Source organism: Nipponia nippon, unplaced genomic scaffold (assembly GCF_047370975.1).
Source record: "Nipponia nippon isolate SJK-2023a ecotype South Korea unplaced genomic scaffold, ASM4737097v1 scaffold_4, whole genome shotgun sequence".
Classification (NCBI taxonomy): domain Eukaryota; kingdom Metazoa; phylum Chordata; class Aves; order Pelecaniformes; family Threskiornithidae; genus Nipponia; species Nipponia nippon.
The window spans coordinates 32,340,196-32,359,928 of record NW_028262358.1 but is presented as its reverse complement, the minus strand read 5'-3'; the positions used below and the strand labels follow the sequence as shown (position 1 = coordinate 32,359,928).

At 40.5% G+C, this 19,733-nt stretch overlaps 1 protein-coding gene across 2 annotated transcripts in view; it reads right to left on the bottom strand.

Moving 5' to 3' along the window:
* Positions 1 to 7,623: 7,623 nt before the first annotated feature.
* Positions 7,624 to 19,733, bottom strand: part of LRFN2 (leucine rich repeat and fibronectin type III domain containing 2) — a 233,929-nt gene continuing 221,819 nt past the window's right edge. For both annotated transcript variants that reach the window (XM_087775071.1, XM_009475065.2), the window contains one exon: positions 7,624 to 10,244. In XM_087775071.1, the coding sequence (XP_087631197.1) occupies positions 9,326 to 10,244 (919 nt within the window). In that variant the 3' untranslated portion in view covers positions 7,624 to 9,325. The remainder of the gene's footprint in view (positions 10,245 to 19,733) is intronic.

Sequence of the window (19,733 nt, the reverse complement as noted above, 5' to 3'; positions counted from 1 at the left end):
TGTACCAGGTAAAAAATGACAGGGAACAAAACAGCCAAGGGGAACTCTTACCAGTGCAGGAAAAGACTATCACCCAGCTGTTTTGGGAAGAGCTGCTAAACAAATCCTGCTGGGTATGCTTAGGATGAGAGAAAAGGAGACAAAAATTTAGACTTGTAGAACTGCTATAATTTATACAGGTTTCTAGTACTGGCTAGGTAATACTGGGGGTTATGAGGCAGGTTAAGACCAGAAGAATGCAGATCCACCGTTGTTCAGCATATTCGGGTTGAAGTTTTCTGCAGAAAGCATATGTGAATATTTCTGTCAAGAGTTATTTCATGTTTAGCTCTAATTGTCCCACTCCAGTTTGTGCTTGGGATATAAATCCAAACTAAATCCATTCTTGAAAGACTGGAGATTTACCCTGGTGGATTTTGGAGGATATTTGGTCTAATATATAGGATTTTATTGTGAACAGCAGTATGGCCCATCTATACGCACCACAAGTAGTAAGGATAATGGGAACATGCCACACTGCACTCTTTATATTTATAGGGATGAAGTTATAGAGATATATAAAATAAATATATACAGTAATTAGCTCATTAAACAGATAAAGCAGATTCTCAAAAATATCCAGGGAAGGATGAGGCTTCTGAAGGGTATGAGATCCTCCCCTTACTAAAATGAGATCCAGGTCACCTGTCCTAGAGAGTAATTCTGAAGCTCTTCACCAGGTGTAATCCATATTAATGCCAGATGCAATTTAAACATAGTGGCATTAACAGTAAATCTAACATACCTGACATAGTAATACCTTTTAGCTGTTTGAAAACCGGGTCACCAATTTGATATACCTAAGGACGATACTTTGTCTCCTACTGGAACAATGACAAACCAATGGGTCTGTTTAGTCAGTGTATTTACGGTCAATTAGTTTGTTTGTTTTGTGGTTGTTCTGAATAAATCATTCTGAAATGGCCATCTCCAAACTACTAATCAGGAGTGAAAATGTAGGAAGGCCCTCAATACTGAACTGTGTTCATGCCATCTCTTGGGAGAACACTGAAGGATGATAGAGGCCTCTCAGGAAATTCGGGTCTTCTGTGAGTGATGAAGGAGCTCAGTTCATCTGATTGTCTTGTTATACTGAATAATTCAAACAACTGTAATTGTAATCATCAGTCACTGTAGTCAACAGCAAAGTTGCAGCAGTGTAACTGAGAAAGCAATATGGCCAGAAAGCACATCAGCCATATTCAGCCTGCCCATTCTCCTGTGGTATGTGGTTACTTCGTAGCACCAGTTGGGCTGAGTTGTACGGTAGATAAAAAATAGCCTCTTGCTGAAATCAAATGATAAATCAGTGAAGAAAGGGAATGGAGGAGGTATGAAACTTGGGGAGGGGAAGAAGGGGGAGGTGGTGGGTCCTGGAAGACCAGGCTAGAGATGACGGTCCTTCCCTCTCAAATAAACTCAAGCTGTCACAGGCTGATCTAGATGGCAGAAGTGGGGGGGGGGGGGGGGGGGCGCCTTTTCTGGACTGAGTTCCTGGAAGGATCTTTAACCTACATTCCTCAAGAAGGGACAAGTTCCTCAACCTCATTCACGATCATGCTTGGTGGTCCTTGTGGAGGAAGTCCAACCTAGTTGGCTCTGACCCTCAGGTTCTGGGTGGCCAAGGCTGGCAGCAGGGCAGCGATTTGGGCACCCAGCAGCGTGCATATAACTGTAGCCCAGAAGCTGCAGTCAAAACTGTATTGCTCTCCTCTGTATTCATGACTTCTAATCAATGTTAACCATTAGCCAACAGTGTATTATGGGCAGTAGCATTTCAATCATTTGAGTCTGTGTAGTCATTTTGGATGTGTTTGTGGAGCAGCCCAAATGCATAGGAAGCTGAGGCTCTCTGGCAGCTCTTAAAAGCATTTGTACTAATAGCCCCAGGACTGTTTGTGTTTTCATGCACCTACTGAGCTTTGCACTGTCCTTGCAACCCGACTTTAAAGGTCCACAATCCCACTGGGGTTTCTTCATTAGAAAGCCATCATCTTATGGCTTGTATTAAACAGGAAGACAGATAAGATGATAACATCTTCTACTGACCTTAAATCTAGGGACATCAGTTTCTTCGGATCAAATTTGTGCTCTACCAAGTGTTTCCTGTTTCATCTCCAAATATTGCTACACAACCTGGTACTGTACAATGGTGTCTTGGAAGATGGGATGTTTTTTCTATACCAATTTTGCATTATATGAATACCCAGAGGAGTATTTGAATGGAAGAGAGAATATCTGGTCTTTTGTTTCTGAAAACCATGTGAGAAAGGCACTTTTTTTGAGGTGATGGGGGTTTTTTTGCATTATGGCAGAGAGTTTCATCTTTGATTGATAAAGTTGCTACTGGCTTTAATGTTGTTTCTGTTTCTGTACACATTGGTCTGTGTTTAGCGACAATGAGACACACAGGAGGTGCACTCTGGCCTTCTTGCAAATGAGGAATGCTCTCATCATCTCTGCAAATACTCAGCTGTCCATTTCCAAGCTCCTCAGGCAACCCAGTTGCAGATGACAAGGACTGTCTTTTTTTTCAGTCAGGCTTGACAGACTCAGAGGCAGAAACTCCAAAACAGGAGGAGTCATTCAGAGCTCGTTCTGGTCCCAGTTTTAGTTCTAAGTTGTGCTTTAATTGTCAGGGTGTGAATTTTGGAAGAAATTCTTTGCTTCCTTATGGAGAATAGGATAAGGACTCCCAGCCCCTGAGGCTTTGAGACAGACCTCTCTGAAGTATTCCTGAAGGTACTTTCTCTGAAGTAACTAGTGTTGAACACTATCACAATATACTAGGAAGGGAACTATTTCTTAGACTAGCCAGGTCTAACATGTTCCTGCATCACCGTGTGTCCCTGTCTGTGCTGTGACCTGTGCAGCAATCCCCTCCTGTGGATCCTGCTTCACCAGGTCCAGCCTTTGTGCGTGACACCAGTTCCTCCAGTGACCAGCATGGAACTCTCTGCTGCAGTAACACTGGGATCACATCAGTCCAATGAGTGCCATTTTTCTGTCTATGGTACATCAGATTTATGAGCCTAATTACCTAAGTTTCACATCTCTGAGTCATGTTCAAAGGAAGGAAGATTAACACATCCCCTCTCTGGATTTCTGTTTAAGCCTCATTACCACAGGGTAAAAAGTAGACATTTCACCACATGCAGCCCTTCCTATGCCTTCTCGGATCCTACATTTTATACTGATGTACCAATAACAGTGGCAAAGAGGACCAACTTCCCTGAAACAAGAGTCTCTTTTTTCCTGTGCAGACACCCATCTTGTGATTTGACTCATAAATGGTACAGGTGGTAATTAACAGCTCGGTATTAAAATATCCCTGCATTGTTCATTGTAAGGAAGAGGATAGAAGAATTAATACTTTTAAAATAAACTAGTCCCACAGAAGGAACTTGAAAAGTGTCACAAAAGACATCCATTCAATTTCTCATTGCATGAAAAATATTATGGGCAAACATGGCTGAGCAGCTTTAACAATAAATTGATGCCCACCCCTGTATTGTACAGGTAACTAATGGAGCATTCTCTCTTATTTCCAAACTAAGATTTATGGATTTTAAAGTCAGGATTTACTTTCTCATAGTACAGGCTCTTGATTTTCAATGTTTCTGTTTCCCACTGGTTTCTCTAGCCTTGTGTCCAGACTCCTCATTTGACTGAGTATAACATGTGATGCCACCCCCTCCCAAAAAACCAGCCAGCTAACAAACTAAAGCACAACATTGTCAGCACATTTAAGAGCACAAACAGGGGCAGTGAATACAGAAGAGTAGCTCCCTATGGCTGCATGCCTCCCTGCAAAACATGAGTCCTCACTGACAGGAGGCTTATCTGCAGCACGTGGTGGGAGAATCAGGTGAATAAATGCCCTAATGTAGGAGCTGAGCCTTTGCTGTGGTCATATGAAATGAATTAATCCTTTCAGCTCCAGTTAAGTTCATTTGAAGCACTGAACTCTCCCAGCTGGGATGAGATGCAGACTATCAACTAACCTGCTTCCTAGAAAGAGAAGGTTTCTGTTCTCTCTCTCTTTCTCCCATTAGTATTTCATAAAATATGTAAATGTTCCTTTATTACCAAACTAGGAAATCTGTACATCACAAACCATACAGTTAAAGAGCACAACATGTACATGTGTGCATGTGTTCACATGGACATGTATGCATGAATACAAATGCATGCACTTGCTGATATATTTATATCTGGATATATATTTATATCTCTGGCATTTGCCATCTGTTGGGAGTGTAATACCGGGAATAAACATCTGGCACTGTTTTGTATAGTAGGGCCTTTTGACAGCTGATGCTAGGGAATGCTGTACCTGTAGGGATTAAAGGAGTAATTAATTAGGACAAGGAAAACATACTGCAGAACATAAAATTCCTATATTGAAAGCAAGAGTTTCAAGGTACTCTTTGATTTAGTTTTCGTCTGGCCTACAGCCTAAAACCAAACCTAATTTAATGTTTTAGGAGGGATCCCCTCGTCATGTTTAGGGGAATTTAAAGGTAAAACATGTAAAGTGTTAATAATGTCACTTGTTAATTCCACATCCAGGATATTATTACACATCCAGAATTGTCCAAGTATTGAATTACAAACACTGAACACAGAGGGGAGAATCGCTGAGAAAAGGTTCCAGAGAATAGGCTGCAAGGAGTAGAAGGGGGTGCTGCACGCACCATATGGTGTGCTGTGAGTTACCCATGGGTTAATGGGTACAAAGCATTGCAAACAGATGTGACATTCAAGCTATTCAAAGACTAAAATGTTTTCTTGGTTATCAGGTGGAATTATTCATTGGCCTCCAGGTTAGAAAGTGCTTAAATCGTTGCTGCATTTATTGCACTTGCTCAACCACCTCCAAGGGCTCTTTTTTGTCATCTGTCTTTGCAACCCTTTGCAGGGTGAAGAGAGAATGAAACAAGCGGAGTCTTTTGGAATGTTGTTTTCTTCTGTTTCCAGAGCAAATCAATCCCATGACGTGGGATATAACAGGTTTAGCAAAGGAAAAGCTACCACCTTTTCAGTCTTGCATCGCACAGAGCAGAGGTACCTTTCATTGCTTTATTGTTATGCATTGCTTTATGAGTGAATTAATCCAAATTGTAACTAAGTACTGGGTATAGTTTGGAGACATATAAAAAGTTATCTTCCTCTAAGGGTAAAGGCAAGCAAATTGGCTGCTGTTCTCTAGAGCTGGCAAACTCAGAAAAGACATTTGAAACCAGAAATATACTCCAATTCATGAAATCTGTAAGGAGCATATAAATTGTAAGCAAATAGTATGGTCTGCTTTGCTACGCATACGTACGTACGCAGACATACACACACACACACAAACTTTCATTTTCATTACATACAACCATTTGGTTCTTAGCAGACATCAAATGAAATCCACGTCATCACTAATTTCAGAAATTTCCATTTTGTCATCTTGTTTAAATAGTCTCCAGGATGATATTTTGAGGATTTGTGTTGTTTTTTATAGCAGGACTAACTGTGTGCAGAATTTCACCATGGAATCATATCCTGTTCTTTCAAGTAAATGGCATATCGTATTTTTAGAAAAAAGCTTATTCCACTATTATAAAAGATGTCAAAAAAATAACTTACAGGGGTTCCATACTCATGTGCAGTTGTCTTTAATTATTCCCACAGGCTTCACTTTGAATTCTGTAGCACCTTTAATTTCATAGGCTCCTTTTTCAGAAGGCTCTTGTTGATCTCTGTTGTCTTCCTTACTATCTGTTCTACCTGACACTCGCATCCAAAGCATAGTTGGTGCAGCTGCATGCCACACTACCATGTTAATTTATGAGACAGCCCTGTTACTTGAGGCCTGTGTAAAATTCTCAGTGTAGGGTTGTGAGACCAGGGGACTAGGCCATTAGAGCTAGCTCAATGATGTGTGAAAATATTTATTACACCCCGGTAAGTGGATACCTATACATCATTTCACCAGCCACTGACATGCAGTTGCGCTCATAAGTGGAGCAAGGAAGAATCCCTACCATGCAGCAGCACTATAGAAAAATAATCAAATCCAGAGATGCTGAGAGAGGTGCACGCATGAAAATGGAGTCAAAACAAAGGCAAGGCAGACATTGGTCAGATTGTGTGTGGAGGACCCTGGGATCACACTTGTGCATTAACAATTACGGTATGGATTCAGGATGTAACACAAAAGGTAGAGCTGTCTTCAGCAGATCTCAAAGTGGTAAAGGGGAAACCACAGGATAATTTCAGAGGTCTGCTTGGCCGGCTGTGTAAGCAGGGCAGTGGCTGGTGGCACATGAAGGATGATCTCAACCCAGCAGGTGCCCAGGCACTGGTACAACCATGCTGGGCTGGTTCCATCCTTCTCTCAGGGTTGGCCACTTGCTGACTCACCATGGGGCTCCCTGCCTTACCTATGGGTCCCCGAGTCCTCTTCCTCCCAAATGCTGTGAGCACCAAAGGTAATTGCTGGGCACTCATTTCATTTTGCTCAGTATTTGCAAATTTGCTGATGTGGATTGAGCCTCTATTCATTAAAGCTAAATGAATTAAAATCGTGGTTAACAGTAATAAATACAGCTGTTAGATTGTGGACTTTATTACCTGGGTTCTTTGGCAACTGTCCATTATCTTAAAACAGCATCTGTTGGCTCACTTCTTCTAATCTTGTATGAGACAGTGAAAGAGATGTTTTCCTTTTTTATAAAGAAAATAGTATAGGATATTGCTTTTGAAAAGTCATAGCTGCATATGCTACTAATATTGATGATGAACTCAATGGCTAAATTAAAAACAACCCAGATGTCACGTTCAAAGTGAAGCAGCAACATAGTAAAAAAGTCCAACTGCACCACAGTATAACCAGGAAAAGAAAATAATTACATGAACATGTTTAAGAGTCTTCAGTACAACATAAATGTAAATGTCATTAATGGCTAATATGAAGGTGCCATCTGGACAGTTGGATGATGTAGATTCTGGCACTAGCGGTGTCATACCTCTTGGAAACCATAAGAAAACCAGAGACTTTGAAAGATGTGGCAAACAAAGTTTGACTGGATCTCTTTTGAATATATTAATGTTGGCTGTGAGTGATAATCTGAGCAAAAGTCTACAAAGTCAGGTCCTAGGCCTAAAAAGGCTTCCTCTTATTTCTGTGGATTTTGGATCAGGGTTTAGAATACATTAGTGATATAGATGTGTAAAAATGTAACCACTAAAAATGAGTTGAAATGCCTTTTTACAAGATATTTTCTCATGCATTCCAAGGTCTGTATTTCTTGATTCCTACTTTATACCTAAAATCCTGGTGTCAAAGATAGTTTGAGGGAAAGAGAAAGCAAACATCTAAATTTTCAACATAATTTAAAAAATAATTACTGCTCCTTACTTAGGTTTCAAACAGACCACAGAACAGCAAATAAATGAAAAGCAGGTACTTTTCTTTTCCCCAAGTATGTTTTTTACTGTACATTTTGTAGCAAAAAAAAAAAAAAAGAAAATAAAGGAAAAAATATTCTGATCACAGGGATGTCATTTTCTAAAACTCCAAATAGGAAACGTGACAAATACAAGATCAAGTACACAGCCATGTCACAATATATCTCTGCACCTTTAAAAAAAATATACATAGATTTTTTTCATGTGTTGTTTTCTCTGTGCCTTGCACCCTTTCTCCACATGTCTTTTACAAAATCATAGTTACAATGTGCAATTTCAGAATGGTTCCCAGCAGCTGATCATTGGCAGCCATCAAATGAATAAACGAATGAAAGGACAGTTGCAGTAGCCACCAGAATGCTGGAAATCACATTAAAGTCGTTAAGGACAATGAAGTCAGCTGGGTGGGCTATGTGCATTTCCACAACCACAGCAATGCTCCCCAAAAAAGAATTTGAGAATCAGTTTACAAGCCCTAAAGAGCTCCTGTTCTCAGTTAGCAAGTACATTAGTGAGGGTGAGAGACCGGGGGGCAGGAGTACACGGGGGACTGGGGAAGGGCTATCTGTAATGGAGGGGACACATGGGAGATCCCCTGCTCTGAGACACCCAAATTTAACTCGGTTTCCATGGCTAATTGGGAACATACACGATCCCCTGAAACACACAAAAACTTACATTTCCTGTGGTGCTACTGATACAGTCAAGCCCTGTCATGGCAACTATACAGACAAAGAGCTTTTGTCTAAATAAGGTGAAAGTCTGTGTCTTCTTTGTCAGCTGAAGGGAGTGACAGTGTGACCTTTGCCAGAAGCCATTGGTATTCATAATGTGGAGAGTTCATGGGAGCTACTTTTGTTTTCCCTTTGTCCTTTAATAGGAAATCTTGATTACTATTTTTCCCATCTTTGATAGCAACACCCATACAGATATCAATAGCTGCTGCAATCTGCCTTGAGCACTGACAAGCAGAGACTATGAAGAAGATGGAAGAAAGAGGGTGATTTTTTTAAAATTTATTAGCCCCTAGATTTAATTTTTCCTAGGACATAAAGGGGTGGTATTGGAGGTGGGTTATACAGTACATTAGAAATTTGACCTTTGTACATATCTTTTCATCTGGGATGAGACTGAAAACAAAAAATGCATGGAAACATACTTTCTGCTGTGGGGAAAAAACGATTCAAAAGCAGTAACGAGGCACACCAGAACAAAAATCATTAAATCGCAACCAAAAGCCCACTCAACAACAAGTATTGTTTTCCCAGATGTCACAGTTAACACCATGAGATTATGCTGAACAATTTTCTGTGATCTGTCCCTGTGGATGCCCTGTCTGCACTTTTGAGAAAGTCACTTGCAATGACAACCAGATATATCCTAGCACCAGTCTTTTATCCACAGAAGTGTATTTCTGTGGCTAAAAGAAAAGAAAGAGGTGCCCTTTAAAAAAAAAAGAAAAAAAAGAAACCCTGTAAAATGAAATTTGTGCTGTTAAACCCCTTTTCATCTTCCTTGTTTAGTCTTGTGTGACAGTTCACCAAGATTCTGAGTAACTTTTGGAAAGCAATGCTAAATACAACTAGCAAATTCCTTGAAACATTCACGCATGGTTTAGTTGGGGCCAGACAAGAATGGTGCCATACGTGCCTATTCACATTTCATGACCTTCTTTCTCTTTTAGTATCCCTGTTACTTATTTGTTTACTTATCTTTTTGGCCAGTACAACTGAAAACTTTTCCTCCCCTCTCTTTCCAAATGCATGGCCCTGCAGCAAACCACGCTTTATAACACATGAGGGGAGAAGAGGAGGGGGGGAGACACTGATATTTACACTGTGCTTTCCATTACCCACTCTGAGCTCCCGAAAGTCCCTTTTGCCCCTGTTAGGTCATTGTCATCGTACTGCAAAAGCATGCCGTTCACCGAGAGGCTCCTCTTTGTCCAAATGTTTGTTATCTTTTTTGGGTAGGTGCAACACTGTGATGTGGCGAAGTCCCCCATGTCAAAAGAATGGCTACGTTTAGTTTTGCCCTCCAGAGGCAACATGAGGAGGCTGCGAAATTTGGACTCCGGCTGGCCCAGCAGTGGCTCTTTGTCCGAGTGGCGGGCCACTGTGGAAGTTCTGGAGTCTGTCATCTCCTCCTTTTTCTGACATTTCAGTTCCAGGGAGGCAAAAGCTCCCATTAGCCGGTCAATATTGTGTTTTGACCTGGAAGGGGGCCTCCACTTACTGGACAATGTGCCCTGTTCACTTTGGAGGCTATAGTCATCACAGTCGTGGCTATTTGCAGAGCTGGAGGAAGAGGAGATGCTGCTCCGGGCAGACTGACAGTTAAACTCCATAAGTTCGTTTCTCACCACCACTTTGGGGTTGACCTGGGGCAAGACTCCGTTCTGAACTGGTTGTGCTCCATTTGTCTGTGAGTAGACATTGCTGACGTTAGACATCTTCCCCTGGGAATTGTTGCAGACCTTATAGCGGACCATGAGTATTACAATGAATACCAACAGAGTTGCCACAATGATGCCTCCAATGATCAGAATCATGGTCCCACCCAGGAACTGGCTGTGCATTGACTGGCACTGAGGGTAGTCTTCTTTGGTGAAGAACTGGGCGCATCCCACGATATTGGTGGCAGTAAGCGTTGTGGCTGTGTCATCCCACATTGCCAGGACACATAGGTCATAGCCTGTTCCAGAAACAAGGTTGTTTACAACAAAGGCTTTGTTTGTAGCTGGAATCATCCTTTAAAGAAAAGAAAAAAAATAGACAAAAAAATTGGTTACTCTTGACACTAAGGGAAGAGAGGAGAACAGACATAAGAACAGTGTGGTGTTTACTGTGCTGGGTACTGGCAGAGAGGAGTCAGAGACATAAAATTTAAACAAGCATTCAAGCTTCGCAGCTCCTGTGGGTCCAACATCCCAGCATTCAGTAACACACAAGTTTTAAGGGCCATCTCTCAAATGTGCAATAAAGGCAATAAGAAAAAGCAGACCAAACTAGTCTGGGGTTTTTTATCCTCACTTGCATCTGTCCTAATCTTAAGTACATTCAAACCTGAACGAATAACTCGGAATAAAAATATATGCCTAGAAAGAGCAGTTCTTTCTGAGTGTGCAAATGAGCCTTGCACTTGCTGAGCCTGAACCTGGCAGTTGTCACATTGCTTTATAGGTGCCTGAACATTTACTGTGTAACATCAGCAGGTTGTTTACCTTGTGAAGACAAGGGGCTACATTTAGTTTTCTCATTCCCTGAGAATGCAAGGCAAGCAGCCATTTCTTTTTCTTTCTCCACTCCTCCACCTACTTTCCCCATCCTCCTACTCCCCACTGTGGAAAACATCTCCTAGAAATGCAGCTATCATCTTCTTTGCCAGAAATTTCTCCCTGCAACCACCTTCCTCTGCGTGAGTGAAAAAGAAATACTGGCATTGGCAGCATGGGCTGTGGAAGTGCGAGGAGAGGTAGGAAGATGCAGGGATGAAAACAAGAAGGTTTCTTTAAAATAAAAAATTCTACTCAAATACAAATCCATTTTCAAAAACCAAATAGCTAGGTCCAAGCTGTGCTCCAAGTTTGGTCATTTATGGATATTATTCTTTGCTGCCACAAAACTTAAGCAGTCAATTGAACTCATGCAATATTAGAGCACCACTAGCATTCAAAATTAGGAGATGGGAATGAACATGGTCTACCCCCACTTCAAACTGGTGAAAATTGCAGCACATTAGTGGAATACAGTGGAGAATCCCAGATTCAGTGCCTGGTGGGTAGCCAAGAATAAAACCAAAAAGGTACTCCATGCACGTTACTTTTTACTTCCACATAACAAGCTTGAGTGAGAGAAAAAAGCTGAAATTAAAACCAGCCCATTCTGACTTAGAGCTGCACATCTTTAGCACCAGCAACAAGGGAGCCCTACAGGCACTTACATCACACAGCAAGCTGGTGTGACTGTAAGTGGGATGGTAAGGCCTGGCCAGAGGAAAAGGCATACTCCCTGTGGGAGTGCCAGGCTTTCTTAGCCTCAAATTGTCATCACAACTAGCATAAATTGCAATCCTGCAGAGGCCCTTCTGGCCTGCACAGAGAAGCAGCAACGTCAAGGCACTGCAAAGATGAGCTTCTGATCATCTTTGCATTTATGCGTTCACGCCACTTACACAACCCTTCAGTCTGGCCACAGGCGAGGATGTGGCTCCTTTTTAAAAAGCAAACACACAAAAAAATTCTGTAAGGAAAAGAAATATCGATGAGAGACACCTGGAATATAAACATCACCTGGCAGGTTTACTCAATGTTATATTTGAGATTCTTGGCACATTTATCATCCTAATGGAGGTGTTCTGCACAGACATAGATGAGCTATTCAGAATGAGCCAAGAGGTCATAAAGCAGCCCTCCTGGAAAACTCTAGATACAGTTGCTAAACTGGTTTCTAAAAGTCAAAATGGTTGGTCTCAAGTTATTTCTAATTGTTCACCTTTCCCTGTGGCTCTGAGAACAACACACCACTGGCCACAGCAGCTAGGGCAATCCTGCACTCTGTTGAATTGTTCAAGGAATTTCATATGCGCACACCAAGGATGATATATGGAGTTACAGAACACTATTGATCTTCAAATGTATGATCTTCAAACTCTTGAACAGTTTCACCAATTGCTTCATATCTCCTTCCATATTACCTAGTGCTATACTTCACTTTCCACCATCACTCCCAGCCACGTGCTTTAAAAATTCTGCAGTGCCTAAGTCCTTCAGAAGTTATTTCACTGTGAAACCTCATTACAAACCAGTAGCACTGTTAGCAGAAAGAATAGTCAGCCCTATAAACTGGGTCTTGGACTTGAGTCGTAACTCAAAAAACAGAGCTATAGCACCATCTTTTAGAGTGGTTCCTTTTGCTTTGCACTGATGAAACACAGAGAGAGCTCTCTATTCTCTCCAAGCAAACAGCAAACAACTAGGTTTATATAATATATAGCTTTGCACATATCTTATGCATATAGAAATACAGTCTTTCAGCCTAACACTTTATGCCAGTTTATATAGAGTGAACACTGATAACTTCAATCATTTACAACTTGTTTTCTTCAACTGCGATTACACACAAGCTTCCAAGGAAATGTAACTGCCCGGACTATTTCAAGGATTGGCAGGTAGTGATAGTGGCACAAAATGTAAAGCCAGTACATTTTAAAATGTACAGCAGTGAGGCCACAAACAGTCCTAAAGCTTGACCAGGTTAACTGTATTGAATCTTGCCATAAAAGCTCATCTTAGCCTTTAAAAGAAACCGAGTCATTTCTAAACCCAATCAGTCTGGAAGCTACAGCTGTGATAATATTGGCACTAATAATAGCTTTATAAAAGATCACAGTTGCAATCCCAATTACGGAAAAAGCAATCAACTCTCCATATACATCTAAAATGCAGAATTGTCGATGTTTCCGTAAATAAACTTCAAATGTTCTTGTAAAATATTCAAATTAATGTTATTGTAAAAGAACAGCTGAGCATAGGAATAAGCACGAAGTTCAAGAGTACTAGGAGTTAAGTAATTAATCTCAGACTCAGTTTTCTAGCTTGCAGGGAAGATGATCTTGTTTTCATGAAGTTGCCAAATTGTAAGAGTATTTTGGCATTTCTCCATGGTTTAGCCCATCCTCCCCAAACACAATGCCAGTCAGCTATGATGGATGACATCTCTTAACGTTCCCCACACCTAAAATCGATGCAGACATATTTTCACTCTGGGATATTGATGACTCTTTGATTGTCCCCAACATGGGTAGCTGCAAGATGCCACTTCAATCTTTGCTTTGCTGCCTAACAGGGGGAGTCTTTTCATGGCTGCTCTGTACATCTAGCACCATTAATCATGGACCACTGTGCCCTGCCATTGGGACTCAATAGCTAGAAGCTGCCACAGAACTAAAAGGGGTCATTAAAACTGTGTCTAGGCAGACATCCTGCAAGGCTTTGTTCAGTCAACTCATCAGCTAAACACAGAAAGTTGGTTCCAGGTAGCAAGGATCCATAGCCTGGTTCACTGGAGATCAAAATCAGCTTTTGGAAGTTGTTAGCTTTTGAAACTCAGATCCTAGTGCTCACTTGTTAGCCCTCAGGTAGCAAACATACTTAATTGCAGCAGTATCTTGAGGCAAGGAGCCTGATATTGTCTACCCACTCTTCAGGGCAGTGCAATCTTGCAGAGATGCTTCTTATTACAGAAGATGAACAGAGATTGAAATTTGATAATAGCCTTTCTTTAGGGAAAAAAAGAGTAACAGTTGACTAACCGCAAGAGGAGATCAACTAGCAAAACACTTGCTTATTTTTAAATTAATGATAGGTTTTAATGTGTACAGTTTAAGGAGGCTGGGAACAGTGAGGACTGGGAAAGCAAACGAATACTCAAATATGTTAACAGTGTAAGTGTAAATGTAGTCCTAGCTAGGACAAGAAGAAATTTGAAAATCTCCTTACAGAAATTTCACTGTCCAGACACATAAGACAGTAATTCCTGTCTTTATCCTCTGGTTTATTTTCCTTGGGTAGGAGGAGCAGGCAAACCTCCTCCACGTAGGTGCCAGGATTTTGTTACCTGATTCTTAAGCTAGATTCTGAATCCTATCTGAAAATCAAAATGCCCCAAGGAAAACTATTCATAGAAGAACATGGATCTGACTTCTCTGGGTTCTTACAACTGACCTTCTTAATTTACAAAAAAGCCCTCTTTGCTCATGCTTTGGCACAATAACATCACTTATTGGAAGAGGAGGAGATCTATGGCCAGGATTGAGGCATAGCATAAGTGTCTGAAATAGAACAGCAATAGACAGAGGCTCCTATGGGAGTTTATGTGTGATGAAGAGCTACACAGCTGAGATGAAAGTTTGCAGTGTTTTTGCAAATACTTTCCCTTCAATCCATGGAGATTTAAGTCTCATTTCATGAAAGCACCAAAATGAGACCATGAGGCCCTTTTTTAAAAAAAGGATAGTGCTAGCACCCTTCTTTGAAGTCAACCTTATTTTCTACCACCACTAAAAAGTCCTTGTTACATCCTTGTAGACGCAACATATGGAAAGCAAGCAGTTTTGTAATTACTCAATTCAGTGTGTGATGATATTAAGAAAAATAGAAAATAAATTACTTAGAAATGCAGGAGAAAAAGGTTTGCTGCAGCCTTCACTCATAATCCCAGATGCAAGTGAGCACTGAAGCTTGCAGGGAGCAAATGTGCTGAGAATTTAGGAGACCTGAGTTTTATTCGCTACTTTATCAGTTACACTGATATCAGGCTCTACTTTATCAGTAACTCTCAGTTCCTGAGAAATCATTTTGCTGTAGTGTAAGTCTCCTCATTTATAAAATGGGGATAACGCCAGCAATCTCCTTTCAAAAGAGGCCTATAGTGTATGGAAGGAAATTAGTAGATATTATGATTACACTGTAATATACAAATGGGTTCTTTTCTTCTTTGTAGTGCTGGGGATTAGCAGGAGTGAACTGCTGGTTAATACTGTGGTTATGCAAAGCAGACAAATTAGAGAAAAGACAGATTAAGCTAATTGGCTAGGCAATACTGTTGCTTTTCTCCATCGCAAGAGGGGTATGATACCATCTAGTTTTAGCCTGAAACTGCTTTAATCACAGAACTTGCAGGGAGCTGTCAAAGCAATTCCTTTGGGAAAGCACTTGCAATTCCCAAGACTCAGTTTTATAGTGACCTGTTAGACTATGTTGCTTTTCTCATGGTCCTTTTTTTGTATTATCCAGGGCTATATACTATCTATATTGCAATATTATTTCTCCTTTTGAAGTGAATGCTAGGAGTTTGAAATGGAAACTCATGCTAATTTATTAAATGCTTGTGTCTGAGAAAAAAAAAAAAAAAAAGCCTAATTGCTTGGGTGTGAATTTTCTGTGCCTAAGCTGCTCAACCCATACTCTTCCTGTAAGATTCTATGTCTACATGCCATTTCCCAAGGCAGACACCTCACAAGAAATAGTCCATGTCTCTGCTGGTAGATTCTCTTTTCTTCCAGAGTGACTTCAGAAAGCTGTATATCAAAAATAGCCCTTGGAATATTAACTCCTGAACCATGCTGGAAAAAGCATGCAAGGAACTGTACCAAGACATTAGCAGTATAGGTGACGGGGTTCTGGTGCATGGGAGTGTTTCTGGGCCCTCATTAATTTACCAGCACAACTGTAGCTTATACACTAATTACAAAGTAACTGCTAAACAGCAGTGCTGAACACTGTCACTATGCACTACAGTTTGTAATGAAGAGGGGAAAAGGAAGAGGCAGAGGGGTGCCAGGGTGAAATAGCTAGTGTTGTGTAAAATCATATTCCAGTTAGCTAGCACGCTAACTTTCCTGTGTAGTAATGCCTTAGTATGAAAATGTCAATCTCACTGTACATTCATATTCTTAATCTTCCTCTTACACAAAGTTGAATTCACATAAGTGCAGAATACGACCCTGATTGCTCTCAGAATTAGAAATCAATCCAGAAAAGGTTAACACTGGAATCTGACCAATTTTTCATTTTTCAGTGAAAATCTCAAACCAAAAATGTTCATTTATTTCATCAATAAGTTTGTCCCCTATTTTAAAATCTTTGGGTTTTTTCCTTCATTCCAGTTTCACAGGTAATTCTGAAAAAATGATGATTCCAGATAATCTTCCTTTAAAGTATTTTAGAAGGGTCTCATAAAGTCCTGCTTTTCACGTGGAATGTCCACCTTCAGTCCCAGTGAGATTAAAGTAGGATGGCAGAGCAGGGGGAGAGGGAAAGTATCAATGGTGACATACTAGAGAAAGACTGGCTAAAGAGCACGTACAAAGAGTGGGTAATCAGAGGATGGGGTTCATTACCTGAAGAAGGACCACACAGAGTATCTTTGAAAGCCTGGTGGATGTAGCTCAATGGCACACAGATCTCACTTCTTACTAGACAGAGATAGTAATAAGGTGTTATTTCATTGAGGACAGGTAAGGAAATAAGGAAGAGAAGGCTGAAGTTAGAGAGAATGTGAAAAGAAAAGAGGATGATGAACATTGGTGGCTCTGGCAGTGTCAGAGCGGCAGAAAGTGATAGAAAGACAAACAGGTTCAAAGTAGCCATTGGCAGGGTGCTATCAGTCATGTGGCTATCACCAAAACAATGGAAGAAGTCCAAGTGGCCACTGAATGTGGACCAAGATCACAAAAACAGCTCAATATATGGTTAAGTGCAATCAAACATAGGTGAAGATCTTTCAGCAAAACCAAGACAATTAGAAAGATAGTGAAGTGAATCAAGGCAGTGGAAAGAGTTCAGATGGTGGACAGAGATTAAGAAGGCTGGAGAAAAGGGCAAAAAAAGATCAGAGGAAGACTAAAAGGATCTAAATTGCAGTGAAAATGGCACAGGTGATGTATTGCCTGTGAGCAAGAGCAAGTAATTGACAAATTTGGACTGCACAGTTGGCATTCTTCTTTTGTAGTTTCCTTGAAAGTTTTATGGTGTATATTGTTGTCATTTTTTGCTGTGTTTTTATCCCAGAAAGCTCCAGTTTCTGCAGTCATGGGATGAGAGTAGAATCTAAAATGTTATTAAAAATTATGTAAGCTAACAAGGGATATTAGTTTCTGACCCTTCAAATTTCCAAAAAAGCCCTTGAATATGTATCTTCAGATCATCCTAAAGCCTCAGGAATCAAAAAAACAAATACAAAGTACCAAGTACATTACTGTGTGAGATCTCACTGTCTTTTGGCACCTGATTTTTTAATCTAAGAATCTTTTCAGGATTTTTTAATCTAAGAATCTGAGAAAGACATAGACCTACTGTGGCCTGCATCTCAAAAAAATTACAGTTGTATTTCTGGTGTCCTGGGAAAAAAGATAGTTGTTAGTATTAGCAACAGGGTGTAATTCTTCTGTCAGTCATGTCAACATAAGGAAATGTCAGATAATACCAGGAGGTAGCCAGACTTGTTCAGTAAACACTGACTCAACCCAGCATGAATAATTTCCTGCATTTTTTATTTTATTAGTTTTTTTGGGGTTTATGACATACAATCATAATTTTGCCTTCAGATGGAACATTTATTATTAAACACAAATCCCTTCCTGCTTTTCTGAATCTTGTCTCCTCATCACTCATGCATCCAGCTGCCCTTCAGAGAATCTGTCTTGTCAAATGAAACACATAGTACATATCATTTCATTATTATTTCCTAATTTGCTTATGCTCTTTTCTGATCATTTGGAAAAGTGGGGTGGGAGGTGGGGAAGAGAAGACAGAGCCAAAAGCAATTGATACGTCTGTCACAAGATGGTGAGCCAGGGAGATACTGATAATGAATATATCCCCTGTGCTACAGGGGAAAGGAAAAAAAAAAACAACACAAACATTAAACTAGTGGCTCAGAGAATATAAATTTCTGGTGATATCTGATAGGCTGCTGAATGGTGTCCCCTGGGAATGCACTGAAGTCATTCAGCAGGTGACAGAACAAAGCGTAGGCTTCTAGGGAACATAACTGCACAAGACTGAGAAAGGGGAACCTTGGTACAAGGTATTCTGCTCCCCTCTATTAGCCGTTTCTCCAAGAGGAAATGCTCATCTCTCTATTATTCCCAACCAGATACTTCCAAACAATAGGGAGCCACAGACAGGCAGAACTGGTGAGGCACTTCTAGATGAAAAACGACTACCAGAACCATCCCGTAATGCCCTGAATCAATGAAGGTACTCAGTTCAGCTGTCCAGGTGCAAGCTACTGCACTGGGACAACCTCATTTTGGTTACTGTTGGTATGACAACAACACAAAATTAGACTTTCAAGCTCCCTGATCTATGCTATCATTTCTTTCACATGGACATGACAGCAGCAGGCATTTAATGCCCTGATCATTAAATTTTATCTTTAAAGGGAATGCAGACATACCCTAGGAACATTTGACAGCACAAAAGATAAATCCAGTTACACCCAAGCTATTCAGCTACAGGCAGAACAACTTTCACCTCAATATATCTGAGATACTAACTGCCTCACAAGAAAAGTCCTCACACTAATTCAAATCCAGCTAAAACATATTTAAGCTCATTAGCAGAGTAATTGAAAGCCCACACAATATTCCTGTTAGTAAATATGAAGCTGAAGTATTTATGGAAACAATTCATAGCTATACTAATAAATTCACTCTGCATCATGTTAATATAGAGTTAGAAAGCTATCATAATTCACAGTAATGTTTCAAAAAGCCAGACAGCAAATTTGAGATTAATCAAAAAATATCTAAAGTGAGTAAGTTATTCTACTGATAGTCGCAACAACACTTTAAAACTACCCCATTTCTAAAAATGGGAAGAGAAAAAAGTTATCCGTGAAAGGTATGTTCAAGTAATCAAGCAGAGTGTGGGACCTGGGACACTCTTTTCCCAGGTTTTTATAGACAAATGGCCCATCGACTTGGCTGAAGTGTTATGCTTATTCTCTCTGACTCAAATAATTTTGAACTCTTTTATGTAGAGTTGGACAGTTACACCAGAAAAGTCATCCTACCATACCAACAGAGGTTCCCAGAAGAGAAGCAACATTAGAAGTAATGAGCACATTTAGGAGCTCAGAGGAAATTAATTTTCAAAAGGGATTCTGCTATTTTCGTGGCAGAACACAGCTGTGAGATTCAGCTGTATGCTGTCCTTCCTTGAGAGTCACAAGTGGGGCTTTCCACTTATTTCTAGGCAGTGAAATCAGTGCAAATTATAATGATAGGATCAAAGAGAGTTAACTGGGATCCTATAGTGGTTGACAGCTGCCCATCCCCTTTTTCTGTAAGAGCTCATGTGAGCTGAGGTGAAGAGGAGGATCTTCAGTGACTTACTAGCAATTTCGTTCATACTTACTACACAGAGTGCTTATGCTAGGTTGCAACTCACATGTTCTGCAGAAACTCTGTGTCCTATCACACAGGCTAATTTTATCTCTGGAAGGCAGTGCTGGAATGACAAAAACTCCAGGCACTGCTTGAAGTTATGTTCATCTGTGTTTTGTAATTGACTGGTCAAAGCAAACTCCAGCATGCTGTTTCAGGCTCTTCTGTCACAAAATCTTTGTGCACTGGTGGGAGAAGTGTGGTGCTAGCTAACAGCTGACAGGACTATTCTAACTATTCCAGCCAAAAGGAAGAGTCTTGTCAAGTGAATCAAAGGTCTCACTACC